Genomic DNA, 25,823 nt, shown 5'->3' on the forward strand with positions numbered 1-25,823 from the left:
GTTGCTGAATCTATGTGTGATGGCTAGAATAAGGACGAGTAGCTAACAGAAGCAAGTAGCCAAAAGAAGACATTGCTTTAATCATCTTCTTTCATCAATCTCACGCCTCTTCTGACATCCTCAAAGTTGCATTTTACTGTCGCGTGCTACCCTAAACCTCTCCGAGTCGTTAAGCGGAACATTTTAGAACCGGGCTTGGAGAAGCTGATCTGGGGGCAACCTTGAACCTAACCGCCAAGGGTGCCTGAGCTACTGTAAGGTACGTACCGATCTAATGTGAGAACAACACCACCTGAATGGAAGAGACCCGTAGGTCCCGTCACAGCCTGGTTTGGTTTGGTTTGGTTCGACCTGGCCTGGCCCTGAACAGAACTGAATGCGCCAAAACATCAAATCTTATTGGCACTCTCTACTTGTCCCATTGTTTCCTTCAGCATCGGCAAACATCGCCAACTCGTATCATCAACAAAACACCACGCGATTGATCATTTCGTATCTCGATTATATTCGCAAGCCGCCCCCCCCCAGCGCGTTTCATTCGTTGACGATATCTCTCGCCCGATCGCGCGTCCATCACAGCCTCCCTCGCAATGGACGAGTCCCCCGTTAAGACAGAGGGCGCCACTCGTCATCGCGCTGGGTACAAATCATGGAAGAAGAAGTATAGAAAGATGCGCATCGTTTTCGATCACAAGATGCATGATGGCGAGGAGTTGCACAAGCAAGAAGACAAGGCTGCTGCATTGGTCAAGCGCTTGGCTGTTGAGAACGAGTAGGCCATCTCCAGTCCATCAACCATTTACCAGCAGACACGATACTAACCTACTATCAATAGCCGCTTATTGGATCTATTACTCGAAATCAACAATTCGCCTCAAATTCCTCCCGAGAAACAAGTCGATGTATCCCTCGAGCCTCCAACCCAAGCCGATGCGCTTGTCCATCCCCTGGATGAAGAACATGAGCTACATAAAGACACACCCAAGAAGAAGCTTGAGGACCTCGTCAAGAGTGTGCCTCATTCATCATACAGCAGCGCCAAGGAGACATTACCACAAATCGTAAACGATCTTAAGGCTGTCGACGGCGAAACTTATCCTGCCGATTTCTTATCTGCCGATGACATCGACAACTACATCTACGAAATCGACATGGCCCTCGACCCTGAGAACATGCTTCCTACACTCGCTCCCCGCGCTCATCCTGGCAACCACCATCAATCACATCCTCATCTCAAGAATCCTACAAGTGTGACAAATTGGCTGCGCAAACATGCCCCCAAGATTTTCCTCCAGGACGGAGAAGCACATGGAGACGCAGACGATGCTGAAGGTGGCCATACCGGCGGGCGTAAGACGCGTGGATCACGAGGTGAGCGCGGTGGAAGAGCCAGCACAAGGGGTAAGCGCGTCAGTGCTGCAGCTCGCTCAGCCGCAGCCGCAGATCGTGATGTGGACGCCAGCATGGATGAGGATCAGGAGCTTGCCTCAACACCTGCTGTGAGGGGCAAGCGCAAGAGAAACGCAGAAGATGACACGGGATACAAGCCTCGTGGCTCATCAACGAGACCAACGAAGAAGAAGCGCAAGAGCGAAGCAGCAGAAGGAACACCAAGCGCACGCAAGTCCAAGAAGGATAAGGAGGCGCCTCTAGCTTCTGCTGAATAGGCCCGGCATAGGGCTGATCAGATACGTCTGTGTCCAGACACGCAACGCACCCTTGCAATCAAAGGTGCTATTGTTAGAGCGAGAGTAGCCGCTCTCGACTGTATGGTCAAAACTTGCAAAATTGTATTACTACATATCGAAATCGAATAACGGAGCCCTACGGACAGAATCCGTATGTATGCGAAAATCCCCGGCATCAGAATAGCATGCCTCGACAACCGCGGTTTTCCTTCCGGCCAACCGAGGCCATCTCGATCGGGTCAACCCGGGCCTACGGGTGTGTTTATCCTCTGTACTTGTCAGTCTTTGATGTCAGCCTTTTTATACGATCCTTTTCATTTTTATATACACGTGCGGGCTTAAGCCGAGGCATTCCCCGCCACGGGGCTGCATACAGACGCTGAAGCTAGGAACACGCACATCTGTTTTCTTTGGAACGGGGGAAAAGGGAAACAGGGAGTTGGTTGCTATTGTTGCTTTTCTGAAACAGGGAATTATTTTGGAGATTGGGTGTCGGTTACGCTAGCTACGGACAACTACCGAGGTTTGACAGCAAGCAGGATGACAAAAAGAGGCGTCTGAAGCGGCATCTACCAAGAGCAGCTGTGCATTGATGTATCGTACATGTGAGAAGAGGTCCAGGGACATGTTTCGAGGTCCAATAGATTTGCTTTAAGCTCAATTTGAGCACATCTTATGACTCTTAACACCCTTTGATCCGCGACTAAAGGAGGACTAGGAGGAATGCACTATGGGGAACGAGTGGTCACAATGCGAATGGCCGGGGAAGATCTAGGTGAAGAAAACTATAAAGCTGGGTATCCCATCTTGTCTATATGCTAAGAACAAGCTTGCTTTCTACATGGCATCTGCTTTCCAATACTTGGCGGCATGATACATGCTGTCTCCTCCTCAAATCTTTGCTTTTACATATTCAGAAAACCCAACATCCTATCCAACCACAATGACGATGGAGGAATGCTTTTCATAAGTCGTTAGCCCACTGCATGTGTCTATGCAGAAGGTTCCGGTTCATGATTACTCTTGACGACGCCAACTTCCTCTCTTCTTAGGAAGTGAGTGGCCAAGAGATCGCAAGAGGTGACGCTCTTGTGGTTCTCAAGACTGTGAGATGCTATTCAGGTTGTGACAACATATTCGACGCCGATCTTTAAGAGTTCATGAAATAGCGGCTACTCTTTGCGGAGGCATAAGAGGCCAGGAAGGTGGAAGCGGAATTAGAGGCTAAAGGGAGGCTGTGAAAAACGACAGATGGCAATGTGTTTACAGCTTCTCCTTGAGGGTTCGCTTGAGGCGGCGCTCAACGGCATCCATGTACTCGTTGGTGGTGACATAGTCCTTGCGCTCAGACTTGCCAGTGGCAAGGGCAAGATCCTTAGTCATGATACCGTCAATATCGACAGTGTCAATGCAAGCCTGCTCGAGGCTCTCGGCAAAGGCAACAACCTCGGGGGTGTCATCGAGCTTGCCACGCTGGATGAGACCACGGGTCCAGGCGAAGATGGAGGCAATGGGGTTGGTCGAGGTCTCGTTGCCCTTCTGGTGCTCACGGTAGTGGCGAGTGACAGTACCGTGGGCAGCCTCAGACTCGAAAGTCTTGCCATCAGGGGTGATGAGAACGGAGGTCATGAGACCGAGAGAGCCGAAGCCCTGAGCGACAATGTCGGACTGGACATCACCGTCGTAGTCTGTAAATGTTAGCTTTCATGCGTCTCAAGTAGAAAGAGCCTGAACAAGCGTTCAAACCACGAGGATGGACTTACTCTTGAGGGCCATGATGTAACCGCCAGAGCTCTTGATCATCTGGGCGACCATGTCGTCAATGAGACGGTGCTCGTACCAGATCTTCTTGGCCTCGAAGTCCTTCTTGTAGGTGGACTCGTAGATCTCCTGGAAGATATCCTTGAATCGACCATCGTACTTCTTGAGGATGGTGTTCTTGGTGCTCATGTAGAGAGGGAGCTCCTTGTCAAGAGCCAGCTTGAAGGAAGCGTGAGCGAAACCAGTGATAGACTCGTCGGTGTTGTACTGGGTCTGAGCGACACCACCGCCGTTCTTGAACTGGAAGACCTCAATCTCTTGAGGCTGGCCACCCTCGGGGGTGTAAACCATGGAGAGCTTGCCAGGGCCGGGCAGGACAGCATCTTTGGCGCGGTACTGGTCACCAAAGGCGTGACGGCCAATGATGATGGGCTTCTTCCATCCAGGAACAAGACGGGGAATGCGGGGGATGACAATGGGCTCACGGAAGACGGTACCACCAAGGGCATTTCGGATGGTTCCGTTGGGGGAAAGCCACACTGGACATGCAAGTTAGCCGAATTCAATTTTGTTAAGCTGACTACTGCAGGTTTCATTCGCTTTTGCTGCTGCTTGTTTCCCCTCATGTTGCTTTTCCTGCATGCCTCATGTATGCGGGGTTGCGATTGGCGGGGTGAACATCGAGGTGCAACGCGAACTAAGACAGGGTCGGACTGGAAATGAACTTACTCTGCTTCAGCTTGAACTCCTCGACACGAGCCTCATCGGGGGTGATGGTAGCACACTTGACACCGACGGAGTACTTCTTGATAGCCTCGGCGGCATCGATGGTGACCTGATCGTTGGTCTCATCACGGTACTCAAGACCAAGATCATAGTACTTGAGGTCGATGTCGAGGTAGGGAAGGATGAGCTTATCCTTGATGACCTGCCAGATGATGCGGGTCATCTCATCACCGTCGAGCTCGACGACGGGGTTCTTGACCTTGATCTTATGGTGGGAAGCCATTGTGCGGACGGCGAAGGGAGAGATGGTTTGGATGGCACCGAAGGAAGCTCGGACAGGGCGGATGGCGGATGAACTAACAACGACACGGCGCAGCGAAGACGAGAGAAGAGATCGCTGAACTGAAGAGGCGAAGACAGCGGCGGGCATGATGGGCGAAAAAAAAAGAAGAGGAAGAAGTTGGGAGTTTATAAAAGAGGTATAAAAAGGGTCTGGGTACGGTAAGGCAGCCAGGTACGGGAACTGGACTCGGGAATCGTCGCCGGAAGTTTGGCTCGACTTGGGACTTTCCTTTCCTTGAGTCGCTAGTCTAGTCGTTACAAACTGTAAGTGCAAGTGCCCAGCGCGGGGTGTAACTGCAACACGGACGGGCAAGCGGTTGGTTTGGGGTCGGAAGTGGAGCGTGGAGGTCGGAGGTCGGGTTCAGGAAGGTGCTTTGGGTGTGGTTTTGCACCTTCTAAACTTTCAACCGAGGATAGGTTTTCGGTTGATGTGCGGCGTCCGAGAGGAAAACCGACGATGCGACGGGGGAAGGAGAATATGGGGTAAGTGTTGGGTAGGCAGGTGTGATGGATGCGTGGTTTCCCCCCCAATGAGACGGGGTGAATTTGATCAAGAGGCGCCGCTAGTCGAATTGGAAGCTGGGGAATTTCGTCAGGTGTTAGTTACAGATGCGCGCGTAAGCAGGAATGGGAAGAGGGGAAATGGTTTATGAGGCGATTCATGTTTTGAGTGTTTTCTTTTGCCTCTGGGCTCTGGGCCTTGAGGGGTGTGAGTTTTAGGACATGTATGTCCTGACGGGACCACGGCGACATCGATAGTGCATCTTTAATTCAGCAGAAATATGTATGATCCAATCCGAGATCAGATCTGTAGTATGTAGCTGCTGGAACTCTCAGATGAGGCGATTCTAGAAAAGGCATTGCGGCCTTCTAAAGTGCTCATGAAGAATATCGTTGGTCAATGACGATACAACCGTATCATGACACCTGTTGTGGCTGACAATTGACCACTGACAACGAGCGAAGCTAGCAACGACATGACATATAAAAGCTGCACTTACAAGACTCGATTCGATCGAAACGTCGTTTTCTCCTGGTGCTGAAGCTGTTGACGAGAAACAATGTTGATGATGTAGAGATGGGATTTCAGCCAAAATCGAGAGAGAGAAATAGGAAGGACAAAGGAACATTCAAATTCAATTCTTCCGACAACGGACTGTTCTCTTTTCCTTTTAGCCTCGTAGGGTCCAAGGCCGAAGACGGATGATGCGGTGCGGGATATCAAACGTGGCTGACATGATCTTTTTAGACAATCGCATGCTGTGATATGACAGGGGTCGAGTCTCTCTATCTAAAGTGTCTACATATGACGTTCTCGTCCAACATGAAGCTCAACTTGACCTCAATTGACCATCTCATGATGATTTTCGAGAGTCTCTAGACCCCTGATGGCCTCAATTACGTCCCCCCAACTCTCAGGGTGTGTCTCGAGTATTCCTTTTTCTCTTCCTGCCAGGTTCTTTTGGGGATGAGGCTCGGTACCTGACCGAGCTGGGGCGCCGCATCAAAAGCTGCAAGCAGACTACGCAGAGAGAAAAAATGCCCAGCCAGTCCCAGCCTCGACGGTTAACACTAGTGTCGATGGGTTCCGCACTTGGTCCCCCGCTCAGTGGGGGACGACGACTACCGCCGGACGCTATGGCTGCTTGGCTTTAAATTAGGCGCTACATCTCGTGCATGACAGCTGCTGTCGTTTTTTGCCTCATCTCGGTGTTACTGTCGCCGAGTGCGGAAGCTTCTCAGTTGCATTTTGATACGATTACAGGTGGTCGACCTCAAAACATGAGCCGGAAGTAAGCGGGTCCGATGCAAGCCTCAGATCTTCGATCTGGTGTAGGTAGCATGATGATGCTCTGAGCTTCATATTGAATGATTTATATGACCCTTTTGGCACACTCGATCGGGAATAACACCTCCCGGCCTCTTGTATCTCGGCGCGGAGCGCATCTCCGTTCTCCAACTCGGATCTCCGGTCAGGGTATCCACTCTCCGCGCCGTCATCGGGGGACGATATTCGGTTGATGTCCGAGCAAAGGGAATGAGATACCGACATTCGATGCCGGGTTTTAGAGTCGGGATATGTTGTGATTGCGAGCTTTCGAATATAGTTCCAACTCAAGGATTGCCTCTGGGTAAGCATATTTCCAACACGCTTCCTAACAGCTATGTGTCTGGTATATGTGCCGTTGTTGGAGTCGGATACGTACTTGTCCCTCGGGAATCCAGAGCCCAGTTCACGGGCCCTCCGACAGTGAAGGAATGAACTGGCATTTAAATACCTCATTCAGTCGAAACCAATGGGTACTACAGCAGCACTGAAATGCCCCTTCGTTCTGTCGTGCCTATCAAGCTCAGGGTAGGAGACTATCAACTCATATTTCATCAAGTCTCGGAAACAAAACCGGAAACAGGTATGCCACAGTGGCTGAAAATAATCATCAATATCCTTTCCGTTTATCATCCCGGAACCACTTTCTATTCTAATATACATTCCTTGGTTGGGCATCGTCCATCCAGCAACACTGCAAACATCCTGTATCAGCTCAAACGTCAAAGATCTCACCAACGCCCTCGTTTCCTCCCCTCCTGTTCTCGACAATATCCAACCTCCATCCTTCCCAATGCTTAAGTGATCTCTTAATCTCCTTGATCCGCTCGATCCGTCTCTTTGACTCCTCCTCTTGCGCCTTGCGGAATGCATCCTCGTCAAAGTCCATATCGTCGTCCTCAAGGAAATCATCATCATTACCACCTGCCAAGGCGTTGAGACCACTCGTAAAGAAATCACCAATGCCTCCTCCTCCAGGTCCTGATTTCCTACGCTGCGTTGGAGACATCGCATGACCAGGAGAGAGGTCGACATCATGGAAGCCTGGGCTAGTTGCCTCCAGTTCGCGACGTTTCTCAATCCATGCTCCACTTCGAAGCTCATGCACTTCGCTCTCCAGCGCTCGGATCTTTCTCTCAAGCTTCTGGCGTTCCTCGTCCTCAAGTTCATCAACACCTTCATCGTCTAATCCGCCGCCACCCTCCATAGACTTCCTGCTTCGGAGTTTTGCATTTTCGCTCTCAAGCTTCTCAACCTGTGCCCTCAACTCTGTGACATCGTGTTCTGCCTTCTCCTTCTCCTTCTTGATCGCCTGTAAGCGGGAATCTTGCTCCTTATGTAATGTAGTCAGGGTCGTCGCCTTCTTACCCAATGCTTCGACCTTCTTCTCCAGCTCATCGCGAGCGCTCTTTACCTCTTCGAGCTCGTGCTCGAGAGTCTTGATCTTGGTCTCAGCACTTGTTCGTTCGCTACCTTCGCGGACTGCTTTCTCTGCTGTCCTCTCGAGGTTGTGCTTGAGGTCCTGTAGTTCGCGCTGAGCCTTACCCGCTGCAGCCTCAGCACGGGCTAGTTTGTCCTCCAGAGCAGTAACTTGTTCCTTTTCGGACGATGATCCACTGGCGTGTCTTTCTGCCTGTGCTCTGAGCTTCGAGATTTCAATTTCCATAGATTCAATGGTTGCTGTCTTGGCCTCGAGCTCAACTTTCAGATCTGCCGGAGGTGAGGCCACAGACATGGAAGGACGGTGGCCATGACCAGGTCCTCGCGATACCTGTTGTTGGAGCTGGGTGTTTTGACGTTGAAGCGAGGCGACTTGGCTCTTCTGTGAAAAGGTTAGCGGATTGAGCGCCGCTGTGGTTGCACGCGTTAATACCTACCAAGCTATCCAAAAGCCCATCTTCTTTTCCACCTGCTTTTTCTGAATCTTCACCATCGGCCTCTCGTATGTCGGCCAATTCGTTTTCGGCCTTCTGCCATCGCTTCTCCGAGTCTGCTGCTTCTTTAGATAGGCGTTTGTTCTCCTTTTCTAATTCTTCAATCCTCGCCATGTGCTTTCTGTAGATATCTGGGGCAGTTTCGCCATCGGGACTGAAAGGGCTGGCAGGCGCAGCACCTCCTGAGGTAACGGAGCCGGCACGAAATGATGTAGATCTCAGTTTCGACTGTTGGGCGAGAGAGGGGGTAGCGGAAGCCGAGGTCTCTTCGTCACTGCTGCTGTCCTCATCGCTATCGTCGTCTTCGTCGCTGCTCTCCTGGGTTTCCACTTTAAGTGGCTGCGCGGGTTCCTTAGCAGGTAGCTTCTCTTGAGCCTTCTTCTTGGGTTCCTCAGTGGTTTTCTCTTCGCTTGCTGGGGCGGCTTCAGCCTTTTCAGCAACGGGTTCAGGCGCGGCGGTTTCGGCTGGTTCTGGTTTTGTTTGCTTTGCTGCTGGAGTGGCCTTCTTATTGTTCTTCTTCTTCAACTGCTCGACCTGCGTCGCAATGTTAGCGAAAGCAGCCAGGATAAGAAGGGAGGGGTAACCGAACACGCTTCTTGGCCGCAGCGATCTTCTCCTTGCGGGCCTTCTCTTCTGCGTCGGCCATGATGAGGTGTTATTTGGCTGAAGTGTATATTGTTCAATTCTGTATGGATTGTGTTGTCGTTCTTGTTGAAATGTGTCGTCTTGGCGCTAGATGCTAATGGAGATGTAGCTCCACGTTCAGGGACTCGATACAAAGGGAGCTCCCCGCCGTCATCACGTTGAAGCTTAGCTGGCCTGTGCATGCACCGTGTGCACGTGTCTTGGGCCACCAATTAGCACTGTATAGATGATCGTGTAAGTTCGCGAAAGACATTTCCTAGCATGAGATTGATAGTACCATGATATATTATGTAGGATCAATAATTCTGAGAGGGCTCTTGATATAGAAATGCTTAGAGTCTTATTGTACTGAACCTATATAATTCGCCCACGGATACCGCACGATGGCTTCGTGATGACAATCGATTGTATTTGCTCAATGAGTCCAACAATGTTACACTCGCCTCTCTCGAGCTGTGATTAACCCGAAAGATCAATCTTCTTAGACTTGTTTTGGATTGATTGAGGCTATGGATTCTCTGTCAACCAAAAGATACTCAATATTCGGACGCTTCCATACTGTGCAATCCAAAGTTGGCAAGTAAGCTTCCAATGCCAGAGATGGCAGGTACGATGTTGTTGATAACTGCCATATTGCATCACCTTTTCACGTGCCCCCATAAAATAATTAATCAAGGACGCATCTTCAGTAGCTAAGCACCAAAACTTGAACACACACTCAAGGGCTGATCCCATAACCCACGATGAACTGGACTGAAGGCGCTCTCGCCCGCCATTCTCGTCGAAAAGGCTGGGATAAAGACGCTGCCCGACAAAAACAATACTTTGCTAAAGCCAGAGCGAGAAAGAATGCACCAGCTACAAGCAAGGGCCTTGATATTTCATCCTTCGTACCTGATTATATTCCACAGCCACCGTCATCTCAAGGTCGTCAGTCGAACTCTTCGACCCCTCGCCGGAAGCAAAGAACACCAAGAGGAAAGCTTATACATAGACAGTCTGAGACAGAAAACTCTCACAAGGAAAGAAGCGGAAGAGAGAGAGAGCCACACATCGGAAATCAGGGGCCAGAAGCCGAGAGCTCTCTGACGAGTCCGCAAGACAAAGACAAGCAAGAGTTGGACATAGCAACCAAAAGACGCAGGCTATTAGAGAAGGCTGACTGGACCGGCGTCATTACTCAAAAGCCTGTAACGGTTGACTTCTCTCAACAAAGGGATCGATCCACAAAGTTGCTTACGAAACCAACCTCCAGGAGTGGCCACCGATCGATATACAGTCCTGACCCGAAGGATCAACTCAGCAAGAGAACCTTAGGTCGACTTTCAGAGAACGACATTGAGATTAATATTGGGAGTCAAAACCTGCGATGGAGTAGGGATAGCAACTCAGTTCGAAGCTATGCAACACGACAAGATTTTATATCCCGTCTCGATATCCCACAATCCGATAATGCAACGAGCCAAGCGTCTCTATCTTCCCACCAACAACCTCGCGGTCTTCATCATCAACGGGAGAGGTCCCCAAGAGCCCACGACTTTCAAGTATCTCAAACCCATAATGAACGAAGTAATCCACTCACGAGCCTTTCATCTGTAGCGCGATCCCTGGGTCAGGAGGAATGGCTAGCAAGACAAAATGATGAACGAAGATACGTTGTGCAAACTCATGCGCCTATCATCCATCAACCACAGCCAACTCGGCGACGACACCAGGTGATTGAAGCTAAGTCACCCGAGCTGGATGAAGGTGCAAGTACCATAGCTGTTTTTGGTACTCCAAGGCCTTCTGATAGGCCCACAGTCGAAGACATGCGATGGAACATGTGGTTGGCATCAACTACCAAAGGGAGACAGCAGCAGCCCGTTCAGTCAAGTCGAGATGAGGGGCCCCAAAGACCCATCAGCCCGAGTCTAAGCAACTATATGAACACCTTCAATGATAAGTCGCATTCAGAAGATCTGATAAGCAGCGAAAACCAAGGACAGAACTCATTACATGCGAACGAGGAGCCACAACCAAGGTCTTCGGAAACGTACCCATCTAGCATACCTGCATCTGAGAGCCAACACGAGCCATTGGATGACGAACAAGAGCTACCCGAGCTTCAAGCAAGAGAGCAATTTGCTGATAACCCGCCAGCAACAAGTCCTTGCGCTCTACCTAGAAGCTCGAGCTACGAAAGAAGTGAGAATAGTCTCAAAACGAGAAGCGACCTGGTTCTTCCAATGGGCTCCGTCATGCCCGTGACTCCCAATGTTCAAGACCTACTGGATCTCTTGGCTGCTAGCGAGGAACAGCAGGAGCCAAATATTGAGGACCCAACCCAACAAGAAACAACACCAAATGCTGACGAGGAAGACGAAATTTGGAAGAAGTTTGTTCTCGATAACGATAGCGCCGAGACCAGCCGAAAGGCTCGAGAGGAGGCACATGAACAGACCAAATGCGCACTGGGTTTCAAGAAGCCAAATGTTCCCCGAATGTTTGCAGAATTACCTTTGCCTTCAGAGCCGAGCGCACCGCCAAGCGATATCGCAGAACCCCCTTCAGCATCCCGAGGAGAAACACCGACAATGGAAGGACGTAACTTTATTTTGGCAGATGACCATTTTCAAGATATACCGGGCGCAGAGCTGGAAGCCCCGTCATCGGAGACCGCCGCAAGGGTAGATATCGCGGACGCGACCGACTCTATCATTGCTCAACCCTCCTCGCCTCAACCGCTGCATGCCGAGTTCAAGTTCCATCAACCGCAGCTCTTTGTTGGTCGATTGGCTAGTGACGTCCCCTCCACCAAATCGCCAGTTTACTTGGATGCGTCACGGAGCAAGGGAAGACGGCAACGATCTAGAAGGCGCAGGGATAAGGGGCGGCCTGATTTCCGCACCATGCCAAACTACAATGACGATCCACTCGAGGAGGATTAACTTTGGGGATTCGGAGATAAGATGATTAATGGAGAGTTAGCTGGAACCCTCAAATCAGCCACTTTCTCCAAAATCAGATCTATGTTTTTCGAAAGATGTATATAAACAGACCAAATCGACAAGACTCGTTCACTTCCCCCAACCATACTTCTTCCTACGCTTTAAGCTGATTTGGAACCTTGTTCATCGGGCTGGGTAAGCAGTTGCAACCTTGAAGATTCAGGGCATTCTAGCGCATCAATACAAAGTGAGTCAGAGGACATCCAGGGACTCCAGACGAGAAAAGCCGCAAACTACGTATGTGGTCACGAGCTGGAAATATAGTGCGCCATATGGCGCAATGTTACCTGGGGAAGACATCCGGCTGCTGCTGTGGAAGCCATCCACTACATTTGAGCTATGGCGGGGAACACGGTACAACATCCAGGTACCTTGGACAGGGGTCCTTTAGGATGGATCAGCCTTCAGATTGCAACTCGTCTCTTGTCTCGTCACACATGCTCAAGCCAGGGGAATTACCACATTAGATGTGTGTCACATTGAAGGGTAAAGAGATAACAACAATTCTAACATTTCCGAGGTAGGACACTGTAGGTATCATGGGATCATAGGTACATGTAAAATACAACAAGGGTGTATACAGAAAAAGAGATCCTCTAAATGCGCCAGAAACCAAGACTGTACAGAGCGAACAAAACTCCCACCGTCTATGTAAATAACACCAGCCTCTAATAAATAGGATCGACCTCATATATCATCATAAACGTCACTGCGTGATCATCCGTCCAATAACCAAGACGTCTTATCTCCGTGCCTTCAGTTGGTCCTGGACCCCAGTAAGACCCCAGAAACCTTAGCCAAGAAAGGAAACTCGAAAGAAGGAATGGAAGCATGACAGAAGCATCGTGCATGACACACACAGCCACGCTGAAATAATCCCCGCAAACAGCCCCGCTTCTAGAACAATTCTCTCAAGTCAGCCTCAGCGTGATGCAACCCCCCAGTGGGGATAAGATCTGCGGCGCATAGGCGTTTTTGCTGATCTTGAGGACGTCTTAGAGAGTGTGAGTGTGGATGGCAGGAATGAGGAAGGGAAAAAGGCCAAGGCTGAGAAAGCCTGGCTTCGAAGACTGTTGCAGAAAATGATTTCCTCCCTGCATGTCTTTGCCAAAGAAAAGAAAAAGATGCCTTGCGTAGGTTGATTTGCCGTCCTTGATGTAACAATATGTATACAAGAGCTGCTGGCTGCTCAGCTGGGCTGATGGCGAGATGGTGCCGAGTGTCGGTGAGCTGGCCAAAGCAATAATGCAGAGCTGGCGATCAGTACTATGCCAATGGTTTGTCTGTGTAAGCTTGGTCATAGAAGAAGCCCTGAGTGAAACAGAACTGTAGTTTCAAGCCATCCGATGCGATACTTGGTGCGTCGTGGTTGGCTGATTGTATGGGCAAGGCCGTATCTCTGCTCACACACCTCAAGATCGACTGCGGCGCTTCTCTTTGCGCTTAGACTCGCACGATGTCTTACACCCGGGGCATTCGTAGCCGTGCTTTGAGATGTTGACTCTGACAAGGCATCGGGGGCAGCGCCACCAAGTAGAAGGAGTGTAGCGACCTTCGAGCCACTCTTCGTTGATAGTGGCGCCTCGCTTCATGATGTCTTCACAGTGGTACTCGCGGAGATGGTCTCGGAAGTGGTCGCGACGGTGGAAGGGCTCACGAAAACGAGTGCATCGAGGATAGTCACATAGATAGACATCCTTGCTCGATTCGGGAGCATGCGTGTTCTTGTAGTGACGAATGAGGTCGGCAGTACGCTTGAAAGGGCGAGCAGTACAACCAGGGTGAAGGCAAGAGACTGGCCAGTCATTTTCACTTGAGAAACACAAGAGTTAGCAATGTACTATCTTACAATAGGAACTGGACTTACGATTCGCCCCGTGGCACAGAAGATTCTCCAGCCCTTGTCTGACCAGAGGCGTAATGCTGTTGGTAGCTATGGCTTTGCTGATAAACAGCATCGTCCATAGTTGGTGAGCCATGCAGAGTGTAGTAGCTATCTGTTGGTGACTCGGGGCCCCTGGTCGAAGCCTGGGAGTTACTGCCAGAACTACCATATCTGACCAAAGGCTGTGACTGATAATAGTCGAAGGAGTATCCAGTTGGTGACGAGGCCTGGTCCTGTGGTGACGAGGCATCATACCAGCCGTTGTTCCAGTAGTTGGATCCCATTGTGTATAATGAAAACTTGTCTCGTACTTGAGCAAAGAAGCTGATATAGTGTAAGTCGATCAGGGAGAAGGTAGCAAGCACGGGTGTTTAAGAGGACGAGCCGAGGGCTTGTAAATAAGGTTACGGAGGGAAGTAGATGATGTAAAGATAGAACAAGTATAGGCCGCAACCAAAGTAATATCTTGATGGCGGTCCTGGAAGGGAAGAGAAGAAGTTTGGTGCATGAGACTTGATGTAATGATGGTGGTTTAACAATCGAAGCAATGGAAGGGACCAGAGAGGTGGTTATATGCTTGAGAGAGTAAAGGAGTGAAGGGGGGGAAGACAACTAGTGCAGTCCGGGATGATATTGGCCAAGGTGAGGCTCAAATCGCACATTGATTAGTGAGGCGAAGGTCGGAGTCATCTGTGTAATACACAAAGCTAAAGGGCAATATGGACTTGAAACTGTAAGAGACGCCGATTTCCAGAAACAGCCGCGGTCGGAATTGGAAGAGAGTGCCAGCTTGTACTGCTAGAGCTCCAGAGTAGTGTTCAAGGATCAATGACATGGCCAGGGTAGCTGTCGGGGAACACAGCGGACTCCACCCGGGCCAACCTTCGAACAGATAGAAACATAGTTAGGTAACTTGATAGAAGGACAGCCATGATAACCAGTTCTAAGACCGATGACTGGAGAAAGGTAGGGGTGGCAGTACACAGGGCAGGCATGGGTCTAAGGCGAAGCAGCATCTGGCGCAAGCTGGCTCGTGATGCGTGAATCGACACTTGTCGTTTGGGTGGGAGACTAGGGTAAAGTCAAGCTGTACGGAGATAACAACAACAAGCATGGAGAAGCGAGTCAAGACTGGAGACACCCTATCAAGTGTGGTGTGCTCCTGGCCGGTGTCCCAAGGGGGAAAGGGGACTTAGATGGCGATGCAACAGTAGCAAATGTAGGTAGCCAGGATAGCTCACTCTGAGGTCAGCTAGAGGTCCCCCAGGAACAGCAATAGTTGGCTTGCATAAAAAGCTACGAGGTGGTGGTGCCCTATAGAACACCGGCTCAATCGGAATCTGCGAATGTCGCAGTAGCATGGAGGTACAAGCCCGGGACAAATCCAATGGAAGGTGTGTAATGAGTGCATTTGTCGGTCCAGGATATGTATCCATAAGCCGTGGAACGAAGCTTTCAAACTGCAAGCTTCAGATTAGAAACTAACCAGAAAGCCAGCCTTGACTACTTCTGTGAAACTAGGAAACTGGCCGAGTGCCTGTTTCGGTAAGAGAGAGAACGATGAGTCTAAGTGGTTGCGCCCAGCAATTGACAGCTAAAAGTGCTCAAGGGGGCAGGAAAACTTCAGACGTTTAGCCAGGGCGCAAAAATAAACCAGTCTAAAGGCTTGCTCAGGAATACTAAGCTTGCCCAAGTCTTTTCAGCGCTTAGAAAAGGGGACCTAGGTTTTCTTGTCTCCTCTGGTCATCACACTTAGTTCTGGGTGGGCAAGTTCCAACAGGGCGTGGCGATGCTCTGGGGCTGAAGATCATGGAACAAATGATTCTGGCACGGGCTGGCGGCAGTGGATGCGGGAATGATTTGACATGATGCGCATCCCTAACAAGGAGCTGTGCTTGACGACAGATAACCGAGAAACCGCACAAAGGCAGGACTAGGATAGGGGCTGTGCCAGGCCAGCTCAGCAGATTTCGGTCACTACCAGAGGAAAAGTTGGCTTGGCCAGTGCGCTTTTGCGTGCATGTGCCGTTGGAAGCTCACTTGAAGGGTCGTCGACAACAGCGGGACGGGACAAATTTGGTGCTCGGTAACGGGAGGATTGAGTGAGGTATTCGATCGACACGGCAAGGAATTCGTCCATACCGTTTCATCGGTAATCGGTCAATGATATTGGGTTGAAAGATGGATGGAACAAAGGTCTTCAGGACTCTTGACGAGGCAGAATCCAATGCAATATGCAATGGGCTTCCATCACCTAAGGTAAGGGAGGTAGGCGCCTTAGGTACACAGGAAAGGCACTGTAGAGTGGAGGTAGAATTCCATCCCAGTGGAGGGTAGCGGGCAGTACCTGCCTCCAGCTGTCACATCTATCGCTCGCACTCCTTACCCCTCCTGCTCCTGCCTCGTCGATGGCCCCTGCTACGGTAGTGGAAACCCCAGCCCAGGGTTGCTTGCTCCTTCTAAACGTCGGCCTTGTATTGGTCAAAGTGCCATCTGCCATCCTGACTTTGCCTGTCTTATCCATACCTAAAATCATCAAACATGCACTTTTATGCGGTGGCCTAAATCTAATGCTTCGCATTAGCACCAAGACAACCGCTGGGTATGGATAATAGCCTGTCGATCTCGGCGGCGCAAGCATCAAACAACTTCTCGATGCTCACGAGCACAAGCACAAGCACGAGCACGAGCCTCAACGCTATGGAGAAGTCAACAGATGCACCAATAACGCAGCGACCCCTTTGCCATTTGTTGATCAATTAACTCAATCAACAACGATATTTTGCTGCCTGGGCCCGGACCAGCTAAGGAATTCTGATTTTTGATCCTGGCACCTGTGAGCCAGTCCCAGTGCTCAATTGGCAACATGGGGCAAACTGCCAGCAACAGTAACCTTCGAGGTCTCCAGCAGAACAGAGCACAGACAAAAATAAACCCAGCATCGTCATTCTAGCATCTGCCACACATCTTTCTGATCCCACTTATCTGCTTGCGATACAAGGTTGGTGGTGGTCTGGGTTGTGTAATTCGCTGCGCCTATCAGAGCCAGGCGTATCATGGCCAATCTGACATGTCTTAAATGATTGACAAGGCGGTTCGATAGAACACCCAAAGTGATCAGCAAAAACAACAAGCGCCTGAACGAAAATCACCCTGGACGCCCTAAAAGGCCTTGTCTCTCCTGAAGTCCTACCGGATCCCTACCCGGAATCTGCAAGACAACGCTGGGGAAATCCCCGAGATACAAGTGTTAAACTTACCAATGTATCGTACCTGGCAAGTCAACACACCGAATAGTGTAGTTGAGCCCTCATGGAAAAGCTCAAGGAGTCTTAATAGTGAGGCTGACTGGAGTAGCAAGTGTCAGATGCAAGAGGAGCAGTTGAAAATGGTTCGCCCGCTATGAGATCATGATCGTTTTCGACAAGGTCATCAGACTCACTATGACCCTTTCCCCATTCGTGACAAGCTCGCCGGGAAGCCAATCCATGCCACCCGAGCCACGGAATTGACACTCGCTTGCCAGGGATCTCGTATCCGAAGCTTTGCGAAGTAAGTTGACAACCATGGAAGCATTCTAGAAACCTTCCTGTTGTATCCTGCATTGGTTTCGTTTCAAATCCCAGTCGACTTGTACGGTGACGCCGACGCAGTTGGGGGCCACAATCTTGTTACCCAAATGGCCACCCTTAACTTTGAGTCTTTGACGATATAGCAGCAAGCGCAGAGCTGTGCCGCAAGCTTGTCATTCGAAAGAGGGTATGGGTCACCGACAAGAGCACTGGATGGCGGACGCTGCTGAAAGTCGCCTCGGCAGAGTCTGATAGGCATAATGACGATGGCACAGAAAAGGCGCCCGCGTCACAGGCGACAAGGCAATCATTCCGCCAGCCCTGAACAACTGACGACGCAATTTGGGCAACCTTATCGTTGAGGAAGTGTGTCATCAATGATCAAGTCATACACATGTCAGCTCAGGTTTGACAATCCAAAGGAATTGCTAAGAGGAGAAACGAAACTGCAACTGTGTCGCCTGGGGCGGCAAGGGTCCTCATCTTGTGCTTTGTCCACTCGACTATTTTCCCATATCCGAAAGCCACGTTGTCTGCGATGACTTGAAATGTGCTACAGGTGTAGCATCGCCTCGATGGCGGTTATGCGACCAGCCCACGCCGGTTGTGTATAAATCGTCGAGACAACAAGAAGAGGAAACTTGATGAACCCAAAGAGTGTCTCACCGTCTTCCTATGGAGACCGGGTCTACCTACATTCAAGTAGTCGCGAAATCCAATGCTCTTAACTCATTCCTCGACTTTTGGGCAGCAATGCAGCAGCCCTCAGATATTGGGTTGTTCACCCAACTTGACCTCAAATTTCACCAGTCTGAACGCTTCACCTTGGCTACGGCTCAGGACGTGCCACGTCGATGCAGGCACCGTGCGGTCAGTCACGGAGGAATGAAACACCTCACATAATTGTACGTCACTAAGAGAGCCTTGCCCTAACGCCTACCGAGTCCGAGGCTGCGCTGGCTGAAAGAGAGGCTGTCGAGCTGCAGAGGGTCTAGACCATTCAGGGAACCAGTTCCTCTCGGGAAGACATTGATCACGGGTATAACGAGGCAAACGAGCCACACACATTTGACCATATACTTCGGCAGAATAGTAGTTCAGGGCGACAGCCCTGCACTCGAAAGGTTCGTATTCATATCTCAAACAATGAGGTTGATAACGCCCCGCATAGCATGTTGCATATTTACCTGTGCCAGAAAGCACATCAAAAGCTGATGATGAAAGCAAGATGAGGTTGCCGCCTAAGTCCTTTCTTACTCTCTGTGCTCTTAATACGCCCTCTCCAGGAGTTCACAAAACCAAGGTGCGTCCAACCAAAACCGATAGCTCCGTCCCATATTTCTCATACACGGCCAATGGACTTAAATCTCCATTGAAGAAGCACCTTCGATCAGACCTCATCTTCAAGGAACTTGTAGACAAACTTGAAGTCAGCCTTGCGTCGATTCATCCTGCGCATTTATGTCAGCACGCCTCCATTTGGCATTTCGTCAGTCCACTTACCATGTGCTCTCATAGTCGAAAAATCGATATGTGCCTTGCTCAAAGTCTTCGGTGATGTTCTTAGGCTCCTCATGTCTTTGAAACCAAGTCTGATACTGCTTATGGAATCGCCAACTTTGATCTTTCAGAGCCTTGGCTGCCATGTACTGTTGGGCAGTACCCTGCTTATAGTAGAATACATAAAACAGAGTGTCAGGGTCCATACGGGAGTACAACCGCGGGTCATCGAAGATAGCAAGTGGCTCGCGGGGAAATCCTGACCCTGTTGGGGGTACCGGTTGGTCGGGTCGGTATGACCGTGGAACATCGGCATCCACAATATCGGGGCAGCTGGCCTGGCTGGCAGTCATCATGCGCAGAGCGGATGGCGCAGATGGGGGATACGGCCGCTTTCTCGACGTCTCATATGTGTCAACAAGATCTTGTAACGATGCTGGTAAGTGGTAGATGCATTCTTCCTCTTCCTCGGTCTGCTTGACACCATTGGCTGTACCATTTGTCCTGGGAGCTACATCAAAGTCAGTTATTCGAGTCATACAAAACTGTCTCACACACGTACCCTTCGAAGATGGAGCGGCCTCGGGAACTGCTGCTTGCTTGCCAGCAGCCTTTGATCGCTTGGACTGTTTTATGGCGACAGGTACAGGGGCTGGCGCAGGTACAGGTTCTGGCTCGGCAGCAGCAGGAGCTGGAGTGGGCTGCTTTGACTCTGGTTGTTGAGAAGCGGGCTGGGCAGAGGATGTAGCAGGAGAGTTGGTCGCGCTGCTTCGGGCTTGCGGCAATGGGGATATGCTTGATGATGCGGCACCAGGGGGCGGAGGTAGCGGAGAGATACCAACGTTGTTCTTATCGCTCGCGGCGGCGGCAGCGGCCGCTGAAGCGTACTTGAGTCCTTCTCCGGCGGGCCTTGTAGGTACTGATGCTGGCTTCATAGCCGGCGTACCGGAATTGCTATTGCTGATAGTCGGTAACGGAGCATGGAGTGTCGCGAGTGCAGGTAAAGGTGACTTTGTCTGAGAAGATGTCCTCCGTACTGGGTCAACCTCCTTCTGCGCCTTTCTCGTCAGTGTCTTTGGCAAGTCATTGTCGGTCGTCAGGTCCTCTTGCACAGATTGCGCATCCAGAGAAGAGTTCTTCTCGTTGTCCGCGGCCATGCCGTAGGTACCTTCCTCGTCCTCAAGGTCGAGCTCCTCATACATCTCCTCATCCTCCATAAAGTCTTCGTTCATGCCATCCGACACATAATATCGAATGCTCTCTTCTAGGTCGGTCACTTGCTCGGGCTCAACTCCGCCGTTCTCCAAGGATCTCCTGATAAGTTCCAGCTTCCCCTGGTGCCACTTATGTCGTTCGATAATGCGTTCGATTTCGGCGATGCGTTCGGCCTTGGCGGTGTTGTTTTTGCCCTTCTTCATGGTCGCTTGTATCGACTCGCCCTCTGCTTCGAGTGTCTCGATTTGCTGTTCCAGCTCGTCGACCATGCCACTTAAGAATTCGCTGGCCTCAACCTTTGCCTGCTCCTTGGGATCGAGCTTGGCGGCAGCTGATAGACCTTCCTTGGAGTATGCTTTCGTCTTCATGGCCTTCTCCACGGCCTTGAACTTTTCCATTTGCTAAAAACCGGATAAAACCGTCAATAAAAATACTGGATGGCATTCCGTTGTCAGTGGCGGGGACCAACCGTCTCGATCAGCTTGCGATGCTCCAGCAAGGGAGCCTTGTCCTTGATGTCGTTACTGGCGGCCCATGTTTTGATTTGATCCCTCAGTCGCTGGAGCTTCTTGATCTCGCGTTTCAGGTTATCTTCTAGCTTGTCCTTCTGGGCAGGATTACTCGATTGTTCGATCTTTTCGTAAATAGCTTCGAATTCAGCCACACCCTCGGAGACCTTTTTGAAGCACTTGTCGACCTCTTGGGCCAGTTTCCTCGCCGCCATTATGAGTAGAAAAATGCAGCCACTCGGGCGCAACGTCTAGTCGCTCGTATAGATCTTGTCGCCCGACTGTTGTTGTCGATTCGGTTTGTTGTGCGTCTCTGCCAGCACCGTTCGGGAAGATGTGGCAGCGCAGGGAAGGGTTATTATGATATAACGGCGCGTCGCGGGGGGCGATCCGATGGTCGTCGTTAACTATAATAGGGTGACAATACAGTGTCCGTCGTCCTGAGCATCAATGCCGGGAGCCGATGGTAGATGAGATGTGGTTGTTGGAGAGTAAGGCTGGCCAGCACTGATTTGGTGGTTAAGGTTAGTTCAAGGTGGGAGGTGCAGCCATCCAATGAGACTAAAGAGCCGCGATGTCGTGATTGGCTGAGGGGCCGCGATTCACTGGGGCGAGGCGCGGTTAGCTACTGAAACGTGTTGCAGTGGAAATTGAGGGTTGAACAAGCATTTACAGGCTTGAAAAGGCTGTAATAGTGGAAGATGGTTAGTCAATCTGTAAGCATGACATGTCTGTGTAATATTGAATCGGCAAGCCAAACAGTGGGTGCAAATAGAGGCCAATATTGCAAGATGCACTCAATGACGTGGTTTTTTCGCTAAGCGTCTACCTTAGTACTACTGAGATACGGAGTACCTTGCTGGCAATTAAAAGTGCCCTCCACTGCCTCAGTGCTTTGCGTAAGCTAGAGCTTGCAGTCTGAAACTCTATGAATATTGAAAACTTTGGCGAAAATTCTAAACTTGGTGGCTTATATAAACCTATTGGCTTGAGATAATTTATGTTTTATCATTAAAATTAATCTTGATTGTTCTTTCTCTGCTGTGATACACGGTAAATCGGGACCGATGCCGATCCGACTACGGAGTAACATCTAGATACAAAGAGCTTGACTCAAGCCAGTCAAAACAGTCTGATATCTTACTCACTTTGCATCTCTCAGTCACAAAAAAACTCACACATCACGAGTATGAAGGGTACGTGCAGTACAGTGTAATCACCGAGATACATACATACACACACACACACAAAAGACAAATGAAACATAAGCTCACCAACAACTCAAATAGTCATATTGCAGCGTGTCCTGTCGGCGTCCGTCACCGTCGACAAGGAGATGATCTCTTCCATCGGCAAGGGAGTCCTGGCCTTTGCTGCCGTGGCCCCCGGGGACACGGAGAAAGAGGCTGACCTGATGGCTGCCAAGGTGCTCAGGATGAAGCTGTGGGATGACGAAGAGGGCGGCAAGGTAAGGGAGATCAAAACAGGCTGACTGGGCCGTTAATTTCGGTTTGTGGTTTCAAATCTGACGGGCTTTTGCAAAAGTGGAAGAAGAGTGTCGGCGATATTGGCGGCGAGGTTCTCTGCGGTGAGTCTTCTTCTCCTCTCCGGTCGTGTGAGGGTAGCAGCAGTGGCTGAGACCTTGATACAGTGTCGCAGTTTACGCTGCTGGCTAGCACAAAGAAGGGAGCCAAGCCTGACTTTCACGGTGCTGCCAACCCGGAGGAGGCACGTCGGCTATACCACTACTTTGTGCAGAAGGTCAGGGCGGGTTACATGGAGGAGAGGGTCAAGGATGGGCAGTTCCAGGCCATGATGGAGGTTGCTCTCGTCAACGACGGGCCGGTAAGTTTTGTGAAATACCGCCTTCTTTTCCTTGCATTTGGGGGTGTCTGTGCTAACCGTGGGGGATGCATCATAGGTTACTCTGGAGTTGAAGAATGGTGCCAAGACGGAGTGAGTGGCTTGCTATAGAAATGTGAAATATAGGGAGATAGGCTATTGAAGATACCTTAGACGGGACTGGACGGGTAGACAAAAGAGAAAGCGAAGATTTTACATCAGTTGCATTGACGGATCTGCTAGTCTACAGGTTCGGTATAGAGGCATGTTTTGGAATCAGCCCTGGCGTCTATAACCAACATGATATGATTCTTGAAGAGTTCAGTTCAGCTTGCCTGGGCTGGCACATGTTGGATATGTGTGTTACAGCATACAACCTGATAGGGTCAATTGTCGACGGGACTGTATCCGAAAGTGCAAGTATCTTACAGCAAACAACAGCCAACACAGCCATTTTTCATGTATTGTCAGTTTCTAATTGGATGCGTTAGCGGAAGGGCTGCATCATGTGCTGTGCAACCGAGAGCGGCTGAAGTTCCGTGTTTGTGGTTTTGAAAAGAAGCAATTCAAAGATGGTCAAAGCGACAAAAGTGTCTCTCCCTGAGGGGGCAAGAAAACACCAAACCTCGATACAAGGTGCCAAAATAAACTTGGCAAAGTTATCCTAAGCTTAGGCTATATTGCCTAAGTCTTTTTGTCATTTAGGATTAAGGTCCTGAGTTTTCTTTCCTCCCCTAGCTCTCCTCTGTAACGGACGGGATGGATCCAATATAGACAGGCCAGGGTTCTGGGACGGGGGAGTTTGGTCCGGGCGATTAAATCGGATTGGCCGTTGATTTCTTGCATCGGGATATCCCCAGTAGACGCTACAATGGATGTTGTGCGTTGGTTGGTGGAGGCGGGCAATAGTTGAGTGGGATATAGGCGAGAAAAGGTGAGATTTGATCAGTAACAAGACCTGTAAGTAAGCGGTTCTATAGGTATTTTGTGTAACCATATTTCGTCAGCCATGATTCACTCTCCTTTTGATATTGGGCCTTGTTGACTCGGATTACAATGCAATCAATGCCCTGAAGGCGTTATTGCAAGGAGGCTTAAGCCTCTTTGACCCCTGTTCTCTTTCATGAAATACTCCCCCTCCCCTCCCCCGCCTTGATGAGACCATTAAAGAGAGAGTTTTCTCTTTTCTCACTTTTTTACTGAGTGGAATTGGATTGCAAGAGAGAGAGAGACAGAGAGAGAGACAGCTTGGTCGAGGCCATCCAGTTGTCGTTACACAGATTGTTATGTGTCCTCTTTAATTGAAACACATTTCCAATGGCTGCATGACAGGTCATGTAATGTATCTGACCTTGAACTGCAGGGCGAGGTTGAGCCTCACTACAGAGAGAGTCTGTTTGGGCTTCAAAGTTCTCGGCTGAACCTGTCTCGTTTCAGTTGATGATATTTGTTGTTTTTATTAGCATCAGCTGATCGAATTAGTTGTCCCGTCTCATCTCCTTTGCTCATCACCGCTGTAGGAAAAAGAAAAGACACCCGCATACACAAATTGTCTTCTTGGTTATGATATTCACATCCCGTCCGTCCATCCATGCTTGGCTTAGTCTGAGGGATATCGGAGCTGGACCTTGACCTTGTCCTTGTTTGCGAGTGATTGTGATTCATGAGACATGATCTGATGGAGTCGATTGCATGAACGATAGCCTATCTATTACAGCTGTTGTAGAGATATATAGTGATGTTCCCGGTGATAAAGAGTTGAATTGAACCTTCAGTTGTAGCTGTCAAGTCAATTAATCACTGGGCTACCTACGGATATATACCCACTTATAAGCGGCACGATCTTCGGGCTCACTTGCATCGCGACTTTTCCTCAATTGGCAGGGTAGCTCCCCTCTTCTGTTACCTTCTGTTTGCTTCTGCTCTCAGCACCCAAATACTAAGATTAAACCCCCACGTTGTGATCCCCTCGTCTTACTCTTCAATCCTCTCAAACTCAATCTCAAGCATCTCTTCTCTCTTTCGGCGCCTTGATTTAATTCATTTATATTTCCCTTCTCTCTATTCACCCAATTCCTTCTCACAAACTATTCGCAATGGCTACCGAAGGCGACTCCCCCGCGCGACCCCGCGTCTTCTTCGATATCTCGCTCGGCGGCAAGCCCGTCGGCCGTATCACCATGGAACTCTATGCCGACCTTGTCCCCAAGACCGCTGAGAACTTCCGTGCTCTCTGCACCGGCGAGAAGGGCATCGGCAAGTCAGGAAAGCCCCTGCACTACAAGGGCTCCATCTTCCATCGCGTCATCAAGCAGTTCATGATCCAAGGTGGTGACTTTACTGCTGGTGATGGCACCGGCGGAGAGTCCATCTACGGCAACAAGTTTGACGATGAAGCTTTCCCCATGAAGCATGAGAAGCCGTTCCTCTTGTCCATGGCCAATGCTGGTCCCAGTAAGTTCCATGATGCCCCTCATTCTGGGCCATGACCATGACGCTGACGAATTACCCCGCCAGACACCAACGGCTCCCAGTTCTTCATAACCACCGTTCCTACCCCTCACCTCGACGGCAAGCACGTCGTTTTCGGCGAGGTACTTAACGGCAAGTCCGTCGTTCGACAGATCGAGAACCTTACCACCCAGTCCGGCGACCGTCCCGCAAAGGAGGCTCTCATTGCCGACTGCGGCGAGCTCAAGGGTGACGCCGCCGTCGCTGCCGACGTAAAGCAGCCCGACGCCCTCGGCGACCCATACGAGGACTTCCCCGAAGATTGCACGGACACTCTCGATGCCGTCGCCATCGTCAAGATCGCTACGGCCTGCAAGGAGTATGGCAACACTGCCTTTAAGTCAGGCAACTATTCTCTTGGCCTCGACAAGTACCAGAAGGGTCTGCGCTACCTTAACGAGGACCCTGATCTTGAGAACCAACCGCAATCAATCAAGGATGACCTCAAGGCTCTGCGCTTCTCCCTCAACAACAACTCGGCGCTCCTGAACATCAAGCTAGAGGCTTGGGACGACGCTTCTCGCTCCGCTTCGGCTGCCCTGGACGTCGAAGGCGTTAAGGACGCCGACCGTGCAAAGGCTCTCTATCGCCGTGGCCTTGCCAACATCCGCCTCAAGGACGAGGAGGCTGCTCTGCGTGACCTGAGCGAGGCTAACACCCTTGCGCCCAACGATAGCGCCATCACCCGGGAGCTCAACGCCGTCCGAACCAAGGCTGCTGCTCGCGCTGCCAAGGAGAAGGCTGCCTACAAGAAGTTCTTCGCCTAAGCGGCTGCAGAGAAGGCATACCGCAAAATAGAGAGCGTCATTTTACTCACTGAGAGCGGGATAGAACGCCAGATGTATTTGAAAATTATAGCCATGTTTCATATGGAA

The 25,823-nt window shown here is 50.4% G+C and overlaps 8 protein-coding genes across 8 annotated transcripts; 4 read left to right on the plus strand and 4 right to left on the minus strand.

Moving 5' to 3' along the window:
• Window positions 1-590: 590 nt before the first annotated feature.
• Window positions 591-1,667, plus strand: FTJAE_5632 (uncharacterized protein; the record flags this gene model as incomplete). The annotated part of the gene is made up of 2 exons (XM_037352160.1): window positions 591-772; window positions 836-1,667. The coding sequence occupies 2 exons, from the start codon at window positions 591-593 to the stop codon at window positions 1,665-1,667; spliced, it is 1,014 nt and encodes a 337-aa protein (XP_037207125.1).
• Window positions 1,668-2,951: 1,284 nt separating this feature from the next.
• Window positions 2,952-4,605, minus strand: FTJAE_5633 (isocitrate dehydrogenase; the record flags this gene model as incomplete). Its single annotated transcript, XM_037352161.1, has 3 exons — window positions 2,952-3,376; window positions 3,452-3,988; window positions 4,179-4,605. The coding sequence occupies 3 exons, from the start codon at window positions 4,603-4,605 to the stop codon at window positions 2,952-2,954; spliced, it is 1,389 nt and encodes a 462-aa protein (XP_037207126.1).
• A 2,455-nt stretch (window positions 4,606-7,060) lies between these two features.
• On the minus strand, window positions 7,061-8,925 carry FTJAE_5634 (USO1-intracellular transport; the record flags this gene model as incomplete). The annotated part of the gene is made up of 3 exons (XM_037352162.1): window positions 7,061-8,167; window positions 8,223-8,813; window positions 8,869-8,925. The coding sequence occupies 3 exons, from the start codon at window positions 8,923-8,925 to the stop codon at window positions 7,061-7,063; spliced, it is 1,755 nt and encodes a 584-aa protein (XP_037207127.1).
• Window positions 8,926-9,667: 742 nt separating this feature from the next.
• FTJAE_5635 (uncharacterized protein) lies at window positions 9,668-11,854 on the plus strand (the record flags this gene model as incomplete). Its single annotated transcript, XM_037352163.1, has 1 exon — window positions 9,668-11,854. One exon carries the CDS (start codon window positions 9,668-9,670, stop codon window positions 11,852-11,854), a length of 2,187 nt encoding a protein of 728 aa, XP_037207128.1.
• Window positions 11,855-13,326: 1,472 nt separating this feature from the next.
• FTJAE_5636 (egg shell) lies at window positions 13,327-14,083 on the minus strand (the record flags this gene model as incomplete). The annotated part of the gene is made up of 2 exons (XM_037352164.1): window positions 13,327-13,726; window positions 13,782-14,083. 2 exons carry the CDS (start codon window positions 14,081-14,083, stop codon window positions 13,327-13,329), a joined length of 702 nt encoding a protein of 233 aa, XP_037207129.1.
• A 4,678-nt stretch (window positions 14,084-18,761) lies between these two features.
• On the minus strand, window positions 18,762-20,810 carry FTJAE_5637 (NOT3-general negative regulator of transcription subunit 3; the record flags this gene model as incomplete). Its single annotated transcript, XM_037352165.1, has 4 exons — window positions 18,762-18,822; window positions 18,875-19,382; window positions 19,434-20,487; window positions 20,556-20,810. The coding sequence occupies 4 exons, from the start codon at window positions 20,808-20,810 to the stop codon at window positions 18,762-18,764; spliced, it is 1,878 nt and encodes a 625-aa protein (XP_037207130.1).
• A 974-nt stretch (window positions 20,811-21,784) lies between these two features.
• On the plus strand, window positions 21,785-22,555 carry FTJAE_5638 (D-tyrosyl-tRNA(Tyr) deacylase; the record flags this gene model as incomplete). The annotated part of the gene is made up of 5 exons (XM_037352166.1): window positions 21,785-21,791; window positions 21,885-22,063; window positions 22,141-22,183; window positions 22,247-22,440; window positions 22,517-22,555. 5 exons carry the CDS (start codon window positions 21,785-21,787, stop codon window positions 22,553-22,555), a joined length of 462 nt encoding a protein of 153 aa, XP_037207131.1.
• A 1,978-nt stretch (window positions 22,556-24,533) lies between these two features.
• FTJAE_5639 (peptidyl-prolyl cis-trans isomerase D) lies at window positions 24,534-25,715 on the plus strand (the record flags this gene model as incomplete). The annotated part of the gene is made up of 2 exons (XM_037352167.1): window positions 24,534-24,891; window positions 24,955-25,715. The coding sequence occupies 2 exons, from the start codon at window positions 24,534-24,536 to the stop codon at window positions 25,713-25,715; spliced, it is 1,119 nt and encodes a 372-aa protein (XP_037207132.1).
• Between the last annotated feature and the right edge of the window lie 108 nt (window positions 25,716-25,823).

The sequence above is a fragment of the Fusarium tjaetaba genome (assembly GCF_013396195.1).
Source record: "Fusarium tjaetaba strain NRRL 66243 chromosome Unknown NRRL66243_c0000109, whole genome shotgun sequence".
Lineage (NCBI taxonomy): Eukaryota > Fungi > Ascomycota > Sordariomycetes > Hypocreales > Nectriaceae > Fusarium > Fusarium tjaetaba.